This window comes from Parasteatoda tepidariorum, chromosome 7 (assembly GCF_982258835.1).
Source record: "Parasteatoda tepidariorum strain Cologne lab strain chromosome 7, Ptep-v5.0, whole genome shotgun sequence".
Classification (NCBI taxonomy): domain Eukaryota; kingdom Metazoa; phylum Arthropoda; class Arachnida; order Araneae; family Theridiidae; genus Parasteatoda; species Parasteatoda tepidariorum.
Window position 1 is genome coordinate 98,174,230 of NC_141761.1, and position 18,395 is coordinate 98,192,624.

Sequence of the window (18,395 nt, forward strand, 5' to 3'; positions counted from 1 at the left end):
TTTAAAATATTAAAATTTTTCAAATTATTTAATTATACAGTGAAGAAGGAAATACTCAATATTATTAATTTGTCCTTACTTTCTTTGTGTATGATTATTCAGTAAGTTCGTATGGTATCCAAAAAAAAAAATAATGATAATAATAAATAAATAAACAACGAGAATGTTTATCAGAAAAACGTAATTCTTTATTCTCAATTTTTTATAATTTTATTTTTTATTGCATTAATATTTGAAATAATATTTTTAATATCTTCTTGCAAATGATAAGAATGTTTAAGTTAACCTCTAAGAATAATATTTTGTAATAAAAGTTAAAGAAAAGCAATACTATAATTTTTCCGTACAATAAGTCTTTTCAAAAAATCTAACATTAATATTATTACTATGATATGATATATGAAATATTATGGATACAAAGGATGTTTTTCATATGTAACGCATTTTTTCCCTCTTCAAATATTAAACAACATAATAGATAATCAAATAGATAATCAGTAAAGATAAACTAAAAATTTAGTGCGTAAAAAAAGTTAGGACCTATTATTGGGAAGTTATTCTACCCCTAAATGTTTTTATTTATAGCGTTTAATTTGCGAAATTAATTAGAATACTCTTTCAGCAATTATAGACTCGGAAAAAGCAGTAACTTTTGAAAAAGCTTTAATCTTTTATGTCTATCAAGATATCATTAGAAATATACTTCCAGCAATTCGAGATTCTGAAAAAGCTTATGCATTTACAGTTAACTTATACATTTCTCTGTTTTTTACAATTTTGATAAGAAGTTTTGTTTTTGTCTACTTTAAATTCAGAGAATTTTACAGCATCATCTAAATCGATTTTCTCTGTTTAAGAAATGCTGAAAGTAAATTAAGAGAATCTGAAAACAGATAAATATACAATATTAAATTGCGTATTCAGAATTCTTTGATTATAAACTTATAACTTTTCCTTTTTGATCAACAAACCATAAAAGTTCAAAGGGTTATCAAGTGACTTTTCTCCTAATCTAAGCAACGCTTACATTTCCAGCTTTTTCATGAAAAATATAGTTTAGTCGAATCATCGTCTCTTATCAATACTTTACTTATAAGACAAGAAGCATCAAATATTTAACCTAAAATTCAGGAGGACGAGCAATTTAAGAATTTAAAATAGCAGTTCCCAAATGGAGCTCTAGGGTTCCGTTGAAAAGTTAAAAGGGTACCGAGAATAAAAAATCTTTATAACCAGTTTTGAGTACTGAAACCACCAATGTATTTAGATTTAAGGTGTAATTCATAACTTATTTAATCTTTTTGTAACCGTTGAGAAATTATCTCAAGTAAAAGGCCAATGAAATATAAATGATATTAAAATAGGAATCTAATAACAATATATTGTGCAAATTATGAAAAGAACAAGCATTTATAAATTGTTGCATTAGTATTTCCTGCTTCGTTGTTCCAATCAACATTAAATAACTAATTCCCTAATAAAAAAATATGTTTCCTTTTTCAGAGTTTACAGCAGTTTTCATTTTGAAGAAAAACATAATTTGGCTTATTTATTCATTTTCAGCTTATGTATAAACTCTAAAAGCAAGTTTATAACTAGACTAGATACAGCACAAGGATTACAAATGTAACTATCGACATAAATCTAATTTAAAATTATTAATGGTATAGGTTATAAGTTATAATGATATAGGCTTCTATAGGTTGTAACGTTCACAATTACTTCAACAAACTTTATTTATGAAGTTGGGGTTTCACCGAAAGAAGAATGATTATTTGGGGTTCCATCCGTGCAGAGTGGATATTTGGGGTTCCACCGAAGGAAGGATGATTATTTAGGGTTCCGTAACCAAAAATAAGTGGAAATCGTTGATCTAAAAACAGTTTTTCAAAAAACATTGGAAACTGAAATTGAGAGATGTTTAAATTAACATATTTAATGTTTCAAAAAAAATTTTACACGTTTTGTAGAGTACAACTAATTCTAAAACTTATGGATGAATAGACAAGAATACTTTTTCTTAAAATAAATTTTTCAGTGTATAAATTAAAAATTTTAAAACTCATTCAACTATATTATCGCTTAAATTTGCTGCAATCTTAATTCCAAATTGAGCCATAATATTGTGCAAATTAGTTCTTTTGTACTTCATTGTGCAAGACTGCACTGACCTAAAAAGTATGATAAAAACTTACCAGAATATAATAAAATTTAATGCGTTTCTGGCTCAATGGGAACACCAAAAAGTACAGTAATTTTTAACGAAGTGCTTCTCTTACGTTTGGAAAAATTAACGATAAAATGCGGTTTTATTACTATGTTGTTAGGTAGTAAATGTGACATAAAGTGCTAGTTTTATCATGATTCCATAGAGCATGGCATAAAAACCCTTTATTCGGTAAAATTTATTTTTCAGTTTTGTATTTTTACTAAATGTGTGTTAATAAGAATTATACAATTTTAAAAACCTGAATTTTCGGTAAACCGTTACCATCCGAACAAAAAAATTACTGAACGACACTCTCTCAATTTTTTTGACCAGAATTATGTTTTATTTTGCCTGAATCGTCATTATACCAGAATTTTCTTCGTCGTATGTGGTTCAACTTATACAGAAATATGATTCAATTCAACTAGTCATTAACGTTGCAGTAAATTTGCACCGTTTTATAAATCCATTGAAGTATGGAGTACAATGTTGAATGGATTTATCTGCAATTGAAGATTCATTTGTTTGGTTAGTTATTTGTTGTTAAGAACTTATTGGCGAAAGAGCCAGAAATGGCTATACTGCGCCAATCATTAGGTTCAAATGGGTCACTAGATCAAATTAATATAAAGATATGTATTTTTAAGGGGAGTCGGTAGGGCATATATGAATAATGATAAACTGACTTTTTTCGATGTATCTTTTCTCAGCATCTTAACAAGATATTGATCCAGTTTTTTTTCCACAGAATATTTACGCATACATGTTTACACTGCGTTTACTGACGGCTAATATATATCTTAGGCAGACATTTTTTTAAAAAACAATTATTAACTAAACACTTTTCATCCGAAATTTTAATAATTTTAAAGCTTTCATCCTAAATCTTGCATAACTCAAAAAGTATTCCTGTTGGCACTAAAACATTATCTCTGTATACAACTGATATAATCTCAAAAAGCCCCAAAAATTTCAAAGTGATATCATAAATAGTTTCTGAGAAAAGATACATAAAAAAAGGTCAGTTTCAGCATTATTGATATATTTCATACAGACTCCCCTTAAATTATAGAATATAATCCTACTGCTTTGATAAATTTTAAAGATTGTGATGTATTCGATTCCAAGTAAAAACTTAAAATCTATACTGAAGTTATCAGAAAATTTCTCTCAAAAAAGTTTGAATCTACTACAGTCAGTAAAATATGTTTAATGGTGATGAAAATTCAACATTGTGAACAAATGGGTGAAAGTTCGTTTTTTAATCAATGAATATGGGTACAACGGGAATGTCCAAGCCTGTTTTTTAAAACTTGAACTTTGCGATTAACGGATACTATTTTATGATTATCAACAGAAGGAAAAATTTCATGTAATCTGTTATCATCTAGTACACTCCCATTCCCTTCCCAGGCTTGTTGTATTGATGATTTACAAGTTCATCTTAAGTCTAGAGTTGCTGTTTACATTCTGAGTGCTTTATGAAACTACAATGTTGGCATTTTCATTCTAAAATAACGATAAATAACCAACAGCAGTCTGTCTATCCAATTAACCGTAAAGTTTATGGTTAAGAACATTCTTTACGCAGACGGTTTCGAAACTGTTTACAATTAGTACGGTTAAAAAACCACGAATACAAAATTATACGGTTTTTTAACCATTCACAACTACCATGGAAATTCTAGACTTTTTTTGTGTTAAGAAGTTTCGCGGTGCTGTAATCTTTGCGAAAATGAAAGTATCGTATTCTAACAGTCCAGGATCATAAATTGGAGAGTGCATGACACTGGAAACTCTTCATGTGTTGAAGGGAAAAGGTAAATTATTGTGTTGTCAACGCCGGGAATCGAACCCCCGTTCTGACGGTTATGAGATTGATAGATTAGCTCTCTCCGCAATATATACCCAGATCCAAGGAACTAAATGGCTTCATTAGGTGGCTCTAGTTTTTGCAATAAAATTCTGATTGTTTAACTGTGTTAGATGATAGCATTTAATAAACGGTTTTTCTCACAATTAACAGTTTGAATAAAATAATATTAATGGTCATTTGAGAGTTTTATTATGGTAAAATAGCAAATAAATTACTATTTAACCATTTTTTCTAAGAAATTTATAATACTGAAAATCCACCCAGCTCGTTCGCGGTATCCAACTGAAAATTCACATCGAATTTCAGTCATTTATTAGTCTGATACACTTTTAGAAGTTTGAGAATTAATGCGAAACTACACTAGTTAGTATAAATAATTCACTGGTGATAGGTTTAGTCCGAAATAAAATTAAGGAATAGTGAAATAGCATAACAGAACTGAAGTATGCAGTAAAACTTTCTATAACAACACAGCCAACATGATAGTCGTACTTCGTCCCGTCTGCAAAAATTTATTTTAAATCAATATACTGATAACAGTGGCAACAAAATTCTTGAATAAAAACACTTGAGCTTATGACAGAATTTTTTTTATTTTTATTAAAAATGTCTAAAACATAAATTGAAAGATTAATCCAAGGTGAGATAGTCGCAGTGATTGCAAAAGTCTCTATTTTTAAAATCTTAAGGTCATTTAAAATATCGAGGATTTTAATATGAATAATAACTGAATTCAACGGATATTGTGTATTAGATTTAATTTGTAGATTTGATAAATTGTATCGAAACATCGAGGTCAAATGAAAGCAGTGTTTAATTTAAGTGGAGAAGTTTAAACAATTCGAATCTAAAATAATCCGTTTTCTCAAATTAATGTTTAAAATATGAATATTATGTATGCTGATAACGTATTCCAACAGAAAATCTTTGTGAGAAATATATAGTTACATAGAACACACATTAACTACAACTTAATAGAAGATAAAATTCTAAATGTTTTATAAAAACTATTAGAAACTGTGAAAAATTTTCAAAAAATTAAAAACCTTTTTTTTTTCAATTTAATAATAGTGCTTAAGCAAAAGCAATGATTATTTTAATAATAATTTCTGCAGTTTTTATTGCTTATATATAAAGTATAGATAACTGAAAACAACTTTGTAAAACATAAAAGCAAACTTGCTTAACTTACTACTTTCGGACTTTTCTAATTCATGTTTTTTTAGGTGTTGGTCTTTTCATTCAGTTTTAAATGCATTTAGGTTTTATTCATTAATCTAAAAGTTACATGCAAATGCAAATTTATTTTTTTAAAAACCTATAATACATTTATGATTTTTGAAATCGAGAAAAAATTTATAATTTTACCTTGTAATAATATTCTCTCATGTAATAATAAAAATATTGGGCTTGTAAGATAGTTAAATAACTTTAAAAGGTGTAATAACAAATAATCTTTCATTTTTAATAATCAACGGCTATAGGTTGTGATAAAAGCAACCGTAATCTTTGCCATTTTAATTTTGGCAATAATCTACGATAAATTTTTTTTCATATTTTGGCAATAAATTGTTCTTACTATAATAGGCAATCTATAAGCAATAAATAGTTTATTTCAAATTTTGTGAATTATTTATGATAAAACAAAATCAAAATTTTACTTCCGTTCATATTTTCTGCGACATAAAATAAAAGTAATCAAAATGATTGTCTCTTATACAGGTAATAGTTTACAATAAAAAAAAAATATTTATAATCTTCATTAATAACATGGGGTTATGAGATTAAGATAAATATTTATTTTTACTACAGCAAGCTCTGAAAATAATTAGACTATTTATCTTTTTCTTTATTTAAAATAAATATCACAATACTTATTCTTCCTTTCGTGCTGTAAAAGACTACCAAAGTCCATAGAATATTTTATCTTTAATTCTTTTCTTGTTTCTACATATTTTACACTACACTTTAAAAATGCTTTTATGCTTTAATATTACACAATTAAAATTCTTATAACAGGCTAGGAAATTAAGATAACTATTTATTTTTACTATAACTATGAAAGCTTTATAGCTTTGACATTACGAACTATGAAAGTAACTCGACTATTTTTCCTTAAACAAACAAATACTTATTCTTCTATTTTTTTTTACTCTTTTATCTCAAACAAATACTTATTCTTCGATTTTTTTTCTGCTATGAAGGAATACCAAAGTGCACAGAATATTTTATCTTTTATTCTTTTTTTTTTTTTTGCATTGCACTATAAAAATTATTGTTCAATATGTTGTTAATATGAAATAAATAAATAAACTTAAATCCTTACCTCTTCCACTCCCTCCTGTTCCTTATCCTTAAAACCAATTTGAGTCATTCTTCAAAGGTTATGACCACCTTCTAAAACAACCTGTGTGAGACAGAAAAGTTCGAGAACGAGTTAGAGATACCGGACGATGTAACGGAGATTAAAAACTTCAGTTGAAGAAGACAAACGAGTTACGTATTAACTCCTTCAACTAGACATGAAATTAAGCTGGTTATATTTCCTTTAAGAACGCGGAGATCAGGAAGATACGAGGGAAAAATTGTTTGACATGTACAGAAAAAAGTTCGTAATTTGTATATTGAGAAAAAAAAACCTATCTTATCAAATAGCATTTAATCGGCCTTTCAATATTCAATCGATTATTTATACTTAAAAATCGAAATTAAAAAAAGACTCTAGGATGCAATTTTAAAGTAGACATTGCGTAATAGCTCCCTTCAGGGAAATATACATTTTTTTTTATTTAATTACTTCAGATTGACGAAGATAAGCTTATGATTTTATTATGTAGGGGAGAGTCGGGTAGCCCCGCCCACTTAAGGAGTATTGCTTAAATTTCAGAATAATATTGAGTAATAATCAATATTTTTGAATGTTTCTATTGTTTTATCATCTAATTAAATAATGCAAAAAGAATAAACCAGAAAAAGAATAGTTTAACTTAAAAAAAAATAGGAATTTAAAAAAACATGTTTTTCAGCTCTTTTCAAAATGTGTCGGGTAGCCCCGCCCGGTTACAAAAATTACGTTTTTTGACTGTATTTTCAGGTGTAAATGAAAATGACCAGTGTATTGACAATAGATAAACTTCGTTTATCATTTTTATCACAAAATTATTTTATTTATTACATATTTATATACTTTTAGTGAATTCTATCATTTAATAACAATCATTTAATAACAACAATATTTGTTGTTAAAAATGCATATAACATTCAAATTTGAAGCAATAAAATAATAATCTTTGCAACCATACATTTATCGACGAAATTAAATTGGGCGGTGATACACAACATTCATGCGAGCGGGGCTAAACGAAATCCAATTTTTTTGTAAATTTGCAATTGCTCGAACAATTTTTCACATATAAACTTCTTTCTTTGTGCAAATTAAACTTAAAACTACATACTTTAATGCTGTATGCATAGAAAAAATTATTTTTTTAGTATTAAAGTGAAGTTTAATCGAAACATTCAACCAATTTTTCTTAATTTCCTGACTACTGTATTCAACATATTTTCAAAACTATTGTTTACTATGCTAACAGCTGCATAAATACTTGAAACTTTGAAAATAATCTTGATTTAATATAACAACCAGCGGGTGACCGAGCTCCGCTCGGAGAAAACAGGTATCGAAGCTAACTCGAAGATTTAAATTTTCAATTGTGATTTATCAAAACAATACATGCCATAAGAAAATTTGTGAAACCATTGGTGAAAAGATAACTGGTTAATGTGCACCATTGTAAACTATCTAAACAAAGTTAGAGTTTGGAAAGGGAACTATTCTATACAAAGGTAAAGTTTGAAAAGTCATAGGAAATAAAATGTAATTGATAACAAAAAATTATACAATTAAAGACACTGTTCACAACGAATTCGTAAATTTGCTTCCGTTCATCCGCTTCTTGAAAATTCTTGTCTAGGAAAAGGCGTCGATGAGAGAGGTATTGTCGAGCATAAAAGACGATGTAAACTCCGCAGGAAGACGCGTCATCTTGGTGGTTGTAAGCGTTGCGAGGTTTCACGATGCATCCTTTCAGCTTTTCATTCGTAACAACGGTATTCAAAACGTGTCGCAGTATTTTTCTCAAAACAGCATCGATGGGCAGCGGGTTGTCGACTGGATCGCAGACTAATAGTTGACGTTCTCCATAGCTTGCTTCGTAAATTCCTAGCATCCAGTGCTCGCCTCTATCCATTTGAGCTCTTTTGTGAATGGGAATGAGTAGCACGTCGAATCCTTGTTGAACGCCGTATAGATAGTTGGAAGCCTTGTTCTGGTCGCTGATATCGTTGAGAAGAGCCATTCCTTCATAAGCGCCATCCGCTGTTGTAACGTAGAAGCGTGCGACAAATTCAGGGTGAAGTACGGCAACTTTGACGGTCGGGTAAGCTTGTTCGGCGTAATAGAGAAGCATTCTGACAATGACGGTATCTTCTAGTTGTCCATTTGCGGGTAGAATTGAGTTGATCGCTTGTTGTTCCAAAATTCCGGCTCCTTGAAGAATTTCATGTAGAGGTGCGTTCTGCATGCTGAAAATGTAGCTTGAAATCTGACGAATGTTGAAATGTCCGACTTTGTTGACGGTGATTTTAACACAAAAGTTAAACTTTTCTCCACTTTGATAAATGTAAACTAATGCGAACCTTACAATTAAATTATTAATTCCTTCGTATATTATTGGTTTAAGTTGTCGAAAATTAATATTTCAATTGTAAGGTTCGCATTAGCATACATTTATAAGAGTGGAGAAAAGTATCTATAGCCATTATGGCGAACTAATAAAGTTTGAAAATATCCTATCTGTAACTCCGAACTGCTCGACCGTAGCGCTTCAAAACCGGCGCCAATCGATTCCTCGTGGCCAAAAACCCCAGACCCCCAAGTTTACCGGAGTTTATTAATTCTGGGGCGATTTTCGACTTGGCAACCATTCCTCGTATTATAGTATAAGATTAATGTCCGATGGCCCATTGACTTGAAAAAGTATTCTATACATATGAAATTGACAGTGGGAGGGAGTACCCGCTGGGCGGGGCTACCCGACTCTCCCCTAACTCTTACAGTTGCGAAATCAGACGCAAAAATGTACTTTCTCTGTATAAACATACAACCAGAGTTGGCCAAAAATGTAATCGATTACATTTTTTGATTACAGTAATCAATTACTTGTAATCGTGATTACAAAGTTTGATTACAGCTGTAATCATGATTACATAGTCGATTACAGTAATCAATTACTTGTAATCATGAAGTAATGTAGTGAAATTAACATTAAGGGGTACGAACTTTGGATCGCTCTCCTGACCAAACTATGGGGACCATATTTCCCTGATTGCGGCTACCCCCTATATTTTGAAGGTTAAGAATCCAAATATGTAAGAAAAAATATATGTTTATTCAGAGAAAGTACGTTTTTGTGTCTGATTTCGTAACTTAATTAATAGTTAGCACTAATTAATTAGCATATTTGAGGTCACCCCCAGGAACCATTAAGATTAACACTTAGTTCGTGAAAATCCGATCATTAGAACGAAAGTTATTCAGGGTGATATCTTTTTTTTTTTGCCGACTGTACATATACAGTACGTATGTGCATAAATATATTGGGCATAATTCTTTCGTACAAATTTTACATGTCTACTTGCATGCTATCCCTATCTATGCATATGGTGCAATGTATATATGTACAATGAATGCATCCACACATGTACAATACACGTATGTTCCATGTATGCATATCCATATGTACTATATATGCACGTACAATACATGAATGTATGTACATACATTGTACATGCGTACATACATTACACGTATACATATGTACATTACATTTATGTCTAAATATGTGTACAATGCAATAAATAAAATGCATGTAAGTTAACTTTTAATGACTCAAGCAAGTTAAATGACAAAATCAAACAATATTTAAATTTAGTTTTCAGCTTTAATTGTTCTATATCATTTTGAAATTCTCTGAATAAAAAATTATTTTCAGGTATTTTCATGAAATGTTTGACAATACAGATTTATTTTTTTTATAACATAATGCATGATTCATAGAAATTTTTTAAATGGTAAGAAAAACGGTAAATTTTATGTGTGGAATTAATATTTAGAAATTCCAAATAAAATTATCGTTTGCTTTCTAAAAAATATGAGGTAGAGTTTCATATACCTTAGAATAATTTTAAAACAAATTTTAATAACTTTACTCATATAAATTTTTTTAATGTATGCACAATGTATGTGTATATTGTAATTACATATATTTAAATGTACGCACGTATTTGTACATTACTTGTAATTATGTACATGTATACGTTGTATGCACATGTATACATTGTGCATATAACTATTTTTTTGTACATCCATGCATTACATGCGCAAAAGTATTAACAAAGTATGTAGTTATACAAGTACATACGTAAGTTGTACATAAGTACATACTTTGCGTGCACATATATCGATGTACATATAAATATGCATGTATACATGTACGCATTTCATTTACGCAACTATGTGCATATATTGTACAGCTGATTGATTACAGCTGAATCATGATTACAGCTGTAATCAAAATTTTTTGAAAGTTGTAATCACGATTACAAGTAATTGATTACTTGTAATCGGGATTACAAGTAATTGATTACATAGCTGTAATTATCTGTAATCAATTACAGTTGTAATCGATTACTGTAATCAACGGTCAACTCTGCATGCAACTACCTTCATTTTTTTGTTGTTGCTGGCTGCTTCCAATTTCTTATTCCCAAAATATAGGGGGAAGCCATAATCTAGGAAATATGCTCCCAATAGTTTGATCAGGAGAGTGGTCCAAAATGTGGACCCCTTAATACTAATTTTTGCGTATTTTGCTATATCTCGAAAACTTCTCAAGCGAATTGAAAAAAGTTTGCACACAATTATAAAATTCATTTATTCAAAGATAATTCCATGCAAAAAAATAGCTTTAAGTAAATATTTATAATTTTTTATTACTTTATTTAATAATGGTCGAAAAGATTTTTAATTGTGATGGTATGCAATTTTTTATTTGCATCAATACAATTTTACAAAATTTTAGCAAGACCGGTCAAATGATTCCTAAGAAATCGAATTTTAAATATCTGACTTTTTTGAAATTTTATTTCTCAGGATCTTTTCAACTGATTTCGCTCAAATTTTGAATTTTGCCATGTAAAATTATATCCTTTAAAATGATGCAAAAAATTTTATACCTTACAATTAATAATTTTTCGGACCATCATTAAATAAAAAGAAAATATATTTATAGAAAAATATTTTTTTTTCATTCAATTTTTTTCCGGAAAAACGAGTTGTGCCAAATTTTTTTTAAAAATTAAAATCAAAAAGTTCTCGAAATATGGCAAAATACGCAAAAAGTAAAATTAACATTAAGTGGTCCAAACTTGGGACCATTTTGCGGCTATCCCCTAAATTTTGGAGGTCAGAAATCCAAATCCGTTAAAAGAGGTATGTTTAAAAATAGAAAGCACGTTTTGCGTCTGGTTTCGTAACTTAAATTATAGTCTGCACTTATTCATTAGCATATTTGAGGTCCCCCCCCCCTTAAACCATTAGGATTGAGTCCTAGAACGTGAAGATCTGATAATTAGATCAAAAGTTATTCAGGGTGGTCCATTTTTTTGGTGCACTGTTCATCAATTTTAACAAATCAAGAGTCAATTTGCAGTTGGGTTGAGTAAATTAGCAATGAATGGGAAATAAATCGGAATAGGGATTTTTTTATTACTTCCCAGATTAGAGCACTATTGCATAAAGTATGCATGTGCTATACAGGATAAACTTAAAAGAATAGTATGGTGTTATCACGTTATTGATACCTTATTGTCACGAGAAAATATATTTTCTGCAAAAAAAGTTGAATGAAAATATTCATCTTGCTAACTTTCTATTCTATTCTTGACATTCTTTCGTTTCTATTTTGTTTTATTGACACAAATCGTCAATCTGGTAATGAACGAATTAATCTGTATTTTGTCTCATGCTTACGTGCCTGTTGCTTCTGCTGATGTAATCTGAACTTATTATAGTTCTAATTGGACATGAGACGTATCTAACGTAAAGTACGGTAATCGATTAAAAAATACAGGCTTTGTTCAAAAATATCCCTCATGATTTTTTCGATTTGTTTCCAGGATTGAGGCGAATATATATTTTTCTTTTTGGTAGAAAAAATCATTCGCAAATACCTTCGCCACAGCAACATTTTTCTCGCTGAATTTACGATTTTATCGCAATAGAGAGGTGGCGAATGCTTTGCGCACGCCCTGTAATATATACAGTGGAATTACGATTTAGCGTTGTGTGTTTAGTGGGTCATCCCGCTTTCTACACCATTTTCAGCTGGTGCGTGAAAATTGCCCATATCGATAATGTTAAAGTATCCCGGACTTTGTGTAACACGTTTTTAGAAAATCCCTCCCCATACGTTCTTATAACAAATCAAAAACATTCTGTTTTTTTTCTATAAAGCTCGTACAAACTTTTTTCTAAGTTATCTTTTTTTTAAAGACTTGTTTAGTAGCTGTTTGCTGCTTTTCTGACATTCTTTGTATTCCATCTGTCTGTGAGAGGGGATTTCCCCCTTCAGACAAAATCAGAAGCGCAGCAGGATTGGCAAAGCTCGAGAAGTGTGGTTAAAGGAATATTGTTGTTAACTTAATGTTGTTAATGAATGTTAGCTTAAAAAGTAATTTTTTTCCCGGTAGATTTCAATTTTTTAATCTTGGAATTATCCAATCATTTCAAGAGCGGACAGGTACATCCTGGTTGGTAGGGCACTGGGCCCTTGTCCAAGAGGTCGTGGGTTCGATCTCCGCCAGGCGAAGACTCTCCGTGTAGTAAATGGTGACTGATACGCGTTAAATCTGTCGCGTTACAAAGTCCTACATGCTCCCATAACAAATCATACCTCTGGGGTTTTTTAAAAAGGGTTTTTTTTGTTTAAAATTACAAGGCTACGGAGTTGAACATTAGTAGTCGTAAACCAGAAATTGGGTCGGCTGTTCAACGACTGCTATAAAATAAAATGAAAACAATCATTTCAAGAGAGCCACGATGCCTCAGGGAATAGAGCGTTTGCCTTACATTGAGGTGAATCGGGCTCGAAACAAAGCGATGGCTGGTCGATACGAATTTCACATCCAGCTTGCACCAACCACAGTGCTGACGTAAAAATATCCTCAGTGCTAGGCGGATAATGGGTTAGAGTCCCCTTTCCATAAGGCTAATCCTGGGTTTTCGAGGTTTTCTTCACCATGTATCTCAAATGCTGGTTAGTTCCATCAAAAAGTCCTCCACGAAGACGAATTTCTTCCAATACTTGATTCAGGAGTTCCATGGTCTTCTGGAAAGGGTTCAAAATTACAAGTCTACGGGGTTGAACATTAGTAGTTGTAAACGAAAAAACTGGGTCGGCTGTTCAACGACGGTTATAAAATCAAATCAAATCATTTAAGGAACGTTACACTAAACAACTGTTTAGATAATCATTTATTCTTGATTCTGGTGACCTACAAAATGTTTCAAAAGCAAAAATAAATGTTCTGGAAGTTCTGAATCTGATTTCTACAGCGTTGGACAGTTTCGACTAAAATACATCACAACTGAGTTTAATGACGCTTTAAAGGGGTTAATTGCTTCTAACGAGAATTTCTGCTCTTCGAGATAAAATTACTTATTTGCAGATCTTCGGAGTTCATCGACGCATAAATCAACTGCAACACACTTCCCATTACTTTTAAATTATTTTAATATCCGATTTAATGCCTTGCTCCCAATGATAGTGATGAGAATGTTGAAGATGAGCTAATATTATCGGAGGATATTCCCACAGCTGATTAAGAGTTTTAAAGCATAAAAATGTCGATACATTTGTGGATGTAAAACATTAAGCAAATTTTCAAATAACTAGTATTGAGAGGAATATTGTTAAAATTGTATCTAAAAACAAAAACAAACAAACAAAAAAAACATGTAACAATTGCATGTTTTTTCTAGTAGTTCGTTTCATAAGTATCAATTTTTGAAATATATACATGGCCAATTTTTTTCCTTTCTGCAATAAAAACACTTAAAAAGCAAATAAAACCATACCCAACCAAAATATAATCCGATATAAGAACAAAATATGGGAATACAAAAATGGATGGGCACATCCTGTACCTGGTCGTTTGTTCAGCACAGCAGCTAGCCAATACCCTCTGAGTCAGAGAAAAAGCATGTTGTGTATGATCACCTCTGCTAACCAAGGTTTTAATCAATCCCTGTTCAACCGAAACCACTCGTGTACCAGGGCACCCTTAAGCTCGTTGTAACTGATCTTCGAGCTACAATTTAGTGTGCAAGGGCGTCCCATGCGTATTTGATAGGATTAAAATCAGGAGACATTGCAGGCCACTCCAATTGTTGAATAGCCTTCGATCGGAGATATTCGTCTGCAGAAAAATGCTCCCCGCAAAAGTCTCTCATAAAGAGCAAGGGTCTCGTCCCTCTCTGACCTGTCAGAGTACCTCTATCCAACACATGCAGGTCGGTATACCAGTCTACCATGTTGCTTGCCCTGTTCATCAGGACCTATCGACCATTTTGTTCTTTTTCGACAACGCGTTAGAGAGCCGATATCAACTCCCAGAATTCTTTCCAGATGAAAACTCATCGCGAATTGCGGTAAATTGCGACGTTTTACTGAAGAGAATTTCATCCTCAGTCAGCCTCTATTCAAGATGATCTCGAACAACATGCTAGAATTTTGTGTTTCGCAGTCAAAGTGATGTCGCAAGCGTTCAGGTGTCTGGCAAACAAGCCATCTGCCGTAAGTCTGTAGGCGATCGTTATTCTTGAAATTGATGCTCTTGTTACATTTTACAGAGATGGTTGTGCCGCTGTCTCAGACCTATTTATTTTGGCTAGAAGTCTCAAATGACTGTCTGCTGTCCATTTTACGTGTTGACAGAATCGGCGGAAAACTGTTTCGGTATCGATCGAAAGATTATTAACAGTTCTGCACGCAAACAGTCGTAATTTAACCTGCAGTCTTCTCCGTATAGCAAAACCGGTTTTTGCATGTTATGAGTTGGAGAATCGGTGTATCGGGGAAAAACATTATACCAATTTTGTCCATTTGCTAAGCCGCCAGTGGGTTAATGCTTGCATTGTCATTAGACATAGAGTTCAAGTAAAGATTTAAGTACGCTCTTTGTAGTAGAAGAATTGTCGAGTTTATAAGATTCCATACTCACAGGAATGAAAGCGTGCTTATTTTTAATGGTAGGAAGAATAAAACACGACCACAGCAGCAAATAAAAAAGAACCATACTGCGAACAAAAACAAGAATCAAAAGTAGCAGCTTAGTAATATTCCATAAATTCAAAAGATTCCTCAAAGTAGCGGTCCCCAAGAGAAAACCTTGTTAAAGAACGATGAGATAGTCACTATTCATGAATCGTCCCAGATTGCAGAGACATGAAACTATGCGGTAAGGTTGCAAAGGTTTTGGAAGACAGTCATAGCCAGTAACGAGTCAAAACTCAGCCGTCATTTTGTGTCTAGGCCATTGTGACATATCAGTTAATTTGCCAAAGCGGGTTGACTAAAAAATAATAAAAATACTAATTTTCTTCAAAGCAGAATTGGAACATTTATTAATATAAACTTACTTTTTTTGTCAATCTTTTAAACTAAGTTCTCAGGAACAATAAGAAAATTAAAAAAAAACAACATAAGAACTTCTTTTTTAGTTTTGTTTAAACAATGAATTTGAGATTTTAAATCGTAGCACAATATTTCGAAAAGTCATGAACTGCGAAAATGCTTTATTATTTCCATTGTCTCTAAAACAAGTGAAAAAAATATTATAAACAATAGATGGTTTCAATATTGTTATTGATGCAGTATGTGAATTGAATATGAAATAAAATGTTCTCTAAAATTCAATTGAGAGACATTTTCCTTTAATAGATTTTGAAAAAACAGACGAAATCTAAAATCATAGTTCATCAAAGCATATATATAAAAGAAAGAACCGGACTCGTTGGTCCATTCTTGTTACCACTGCATAATAAAATACTTTCTAATCATAAATTGTTGTAAAACACACAAAATAAAAATTTTATGCCTATTATTTGAAAGGGACTAAATTCTAAATAGGTTTAAGAACTAGGTAATTTCACAGTTCATAAGTAGTAATTTCATAGTTCACTAGAAAATCTCAAAACTTTACAGGATGGCCGAAAATACCATTTTACTTTAAGAAATGTAGTTTAAATTAAAGTAAACTCATAAATGCCATAAAAAATTTTTTAAGTAAATAAATTAATTGCAATTATTATTTACTACAATTGTAATTATTATTGTAATATAACTGTACTTTACTTATCTATATATATATTTCTCTTACACGGCTACAAAAAAAGCCTCATTACAACTTCCCGAATGGCAACACTAGATAATCGACCAATGATTGCCGCTAAAAATGTCACATGCCAAATCTAACTGAGCTGGCTCAACGTATAGCTCTTTTAAAAACAGAAACTGAAATAACCATAGAGAGCATTCTCACCATATGTGATCTCTTCCGAAATTTACTCTATCAGTTGCGGCAATCTCATGCTATTAAGCTAGGCAGAAGTGAGTAGTCTTTGTGGATAGATCTCTATTTTAGTATTTTGCCGAAAGCGCTTATTTTCACTAATTTATATATTACGAATTTATTTGACGATTTTTGATTGATATCACGAATTTGTCCCGCAGTGGACTGATCATTAAGACACGGTTCCCAGCAGATCACTGAAGTCAAGCTGGCTGCGGTCAGTGTGCGGGTGGGTGACCCACTTGGATCAGTCTGCGTAGGGACCGAGGGTGTGCGGTATTGGTCCTCGTTAAACTGTGCTACCGTAAAGTGCTCGACTTCCCGCGCAGGTCGTTGGGCTACCGAAGCGGGGGGGGGGGTGCCATGCCCGTGATGGCATGTCCTCGGATCATCCTCCGGGGTGTTTCCCAGAGCGACGCCAATAGCCCATTGTGCAGCTCTAGTGCGACGTAAATGAACTACAACTACAATATTATCACGAATTTATTTGTTTTATTATTGTTATTAGTTATTCATTGAAAAATGAGTCTCAGTCGTGCTGTTACGCTTTAAGATTTTATACTATAGCACATTTCTAATAGGTTTAACAAATTACACGTCATTTATTTGAATTCAAATTTATTTTAATGACTTAGTATTTACAAAAAAGATGCAATTTTTTTGTAAAAAAAAGTTGTCATATGGATTTGAATGATTGCTTTGAATTCTTAGAATTTTATGCATTTGCAATGTACCCAAGTTAGTAGCGAGCGAAGAGAGCTAGGTTTGCGAAGCAAAACATATGAGATTGCGTAGCAATTTTCGGGGGTTGGCGAGCGTCAGCGAGCAGTGAGTTGCAGCCCACTAGTTGTAATTATTACATAAAAAAGTTATAAATTTTACTTTTCAGCATTTTCCGATATGTTTAACGTGTATTTTCTTTATTATGGTCACATGAAACAAAATGAACTAGACTTAAATAAGATATTTTTTCTGCAATATAATTCTCAAAAAAAGGCTAATTATGTAGAATTTCTTACCATATAATTTTTCATCGAATTAAAAACTCCAGTCAACAGCGGTAAATAAAAACAAATTCTCACATTGACAATCTATTTGCACAACACAAAATGGAAAAAATTAACTTTGAAAGTTATTTAGATGATGAAATTGTACTGAATATTGCCGAATGTATTTGGACGCTGATTTTCAGGAGTTTAAAAAGACCCGGGACACTTAAACGTATGAAAAGTTCGACGTAATTTTACTACATAAGTAGTGTAGTTATCAATCTTTCAAATGGAGTAGAAAATAACGTTTTTATCTCATTTGAATATGCAATAAGATTCAGTTTCATTTTTTTAGGCATATTGAACTTCAAGCGACGTCTGAAACTTGAAGATTTGATTTTTTCCATTATCATTGTTTATTTCAAATTTTTCCTAACTTCAAAACTAATTATAGATAACAGCATAAAATTTAAACAGTATAAACTATTATTCAAAATACACTGGTTATCATAAATTAAGGAAAATTCACAAAAATCGCGATAACTCAAGAAATTACACATGGAATTTTATGAAACTTACCCACAATATACAACACATAGTAAGGTATTAAACAACATAAAAAGAAATT

General features: G+C 31.4%; 1 protein-coding gene across 1 annotated transcript in view; it reads right to left on the minus strand.

Moving 5' to 3' along the window:
• LOC107442899 (SEC14-like protein 4) overlaps positions 1-17,855 on the minus strand; it is a 78,970-nt gene extending 61,115 nt beyond the window's left edge. The window contains exons 1-2 of the mRNA XM_087168345.1: positions 17,798-17,855; positions 6,412-6,492 (exon numbers count right to left, since the gene is read on the minus strand). Of these exons, the coding sequence (XP_087024471.1) occupies positions 6,412-6,459 (48 nt within the window). The 5' untranslated portion in view covers positions 6,460-6,492; positions 17,798-17,855. The remainder of the gene's footprint in view (positions 1-6,411; positions 6,493-17,797) is intronic.
• Positions 17,856-18,395: the final 540 nt, after the last annotated feature.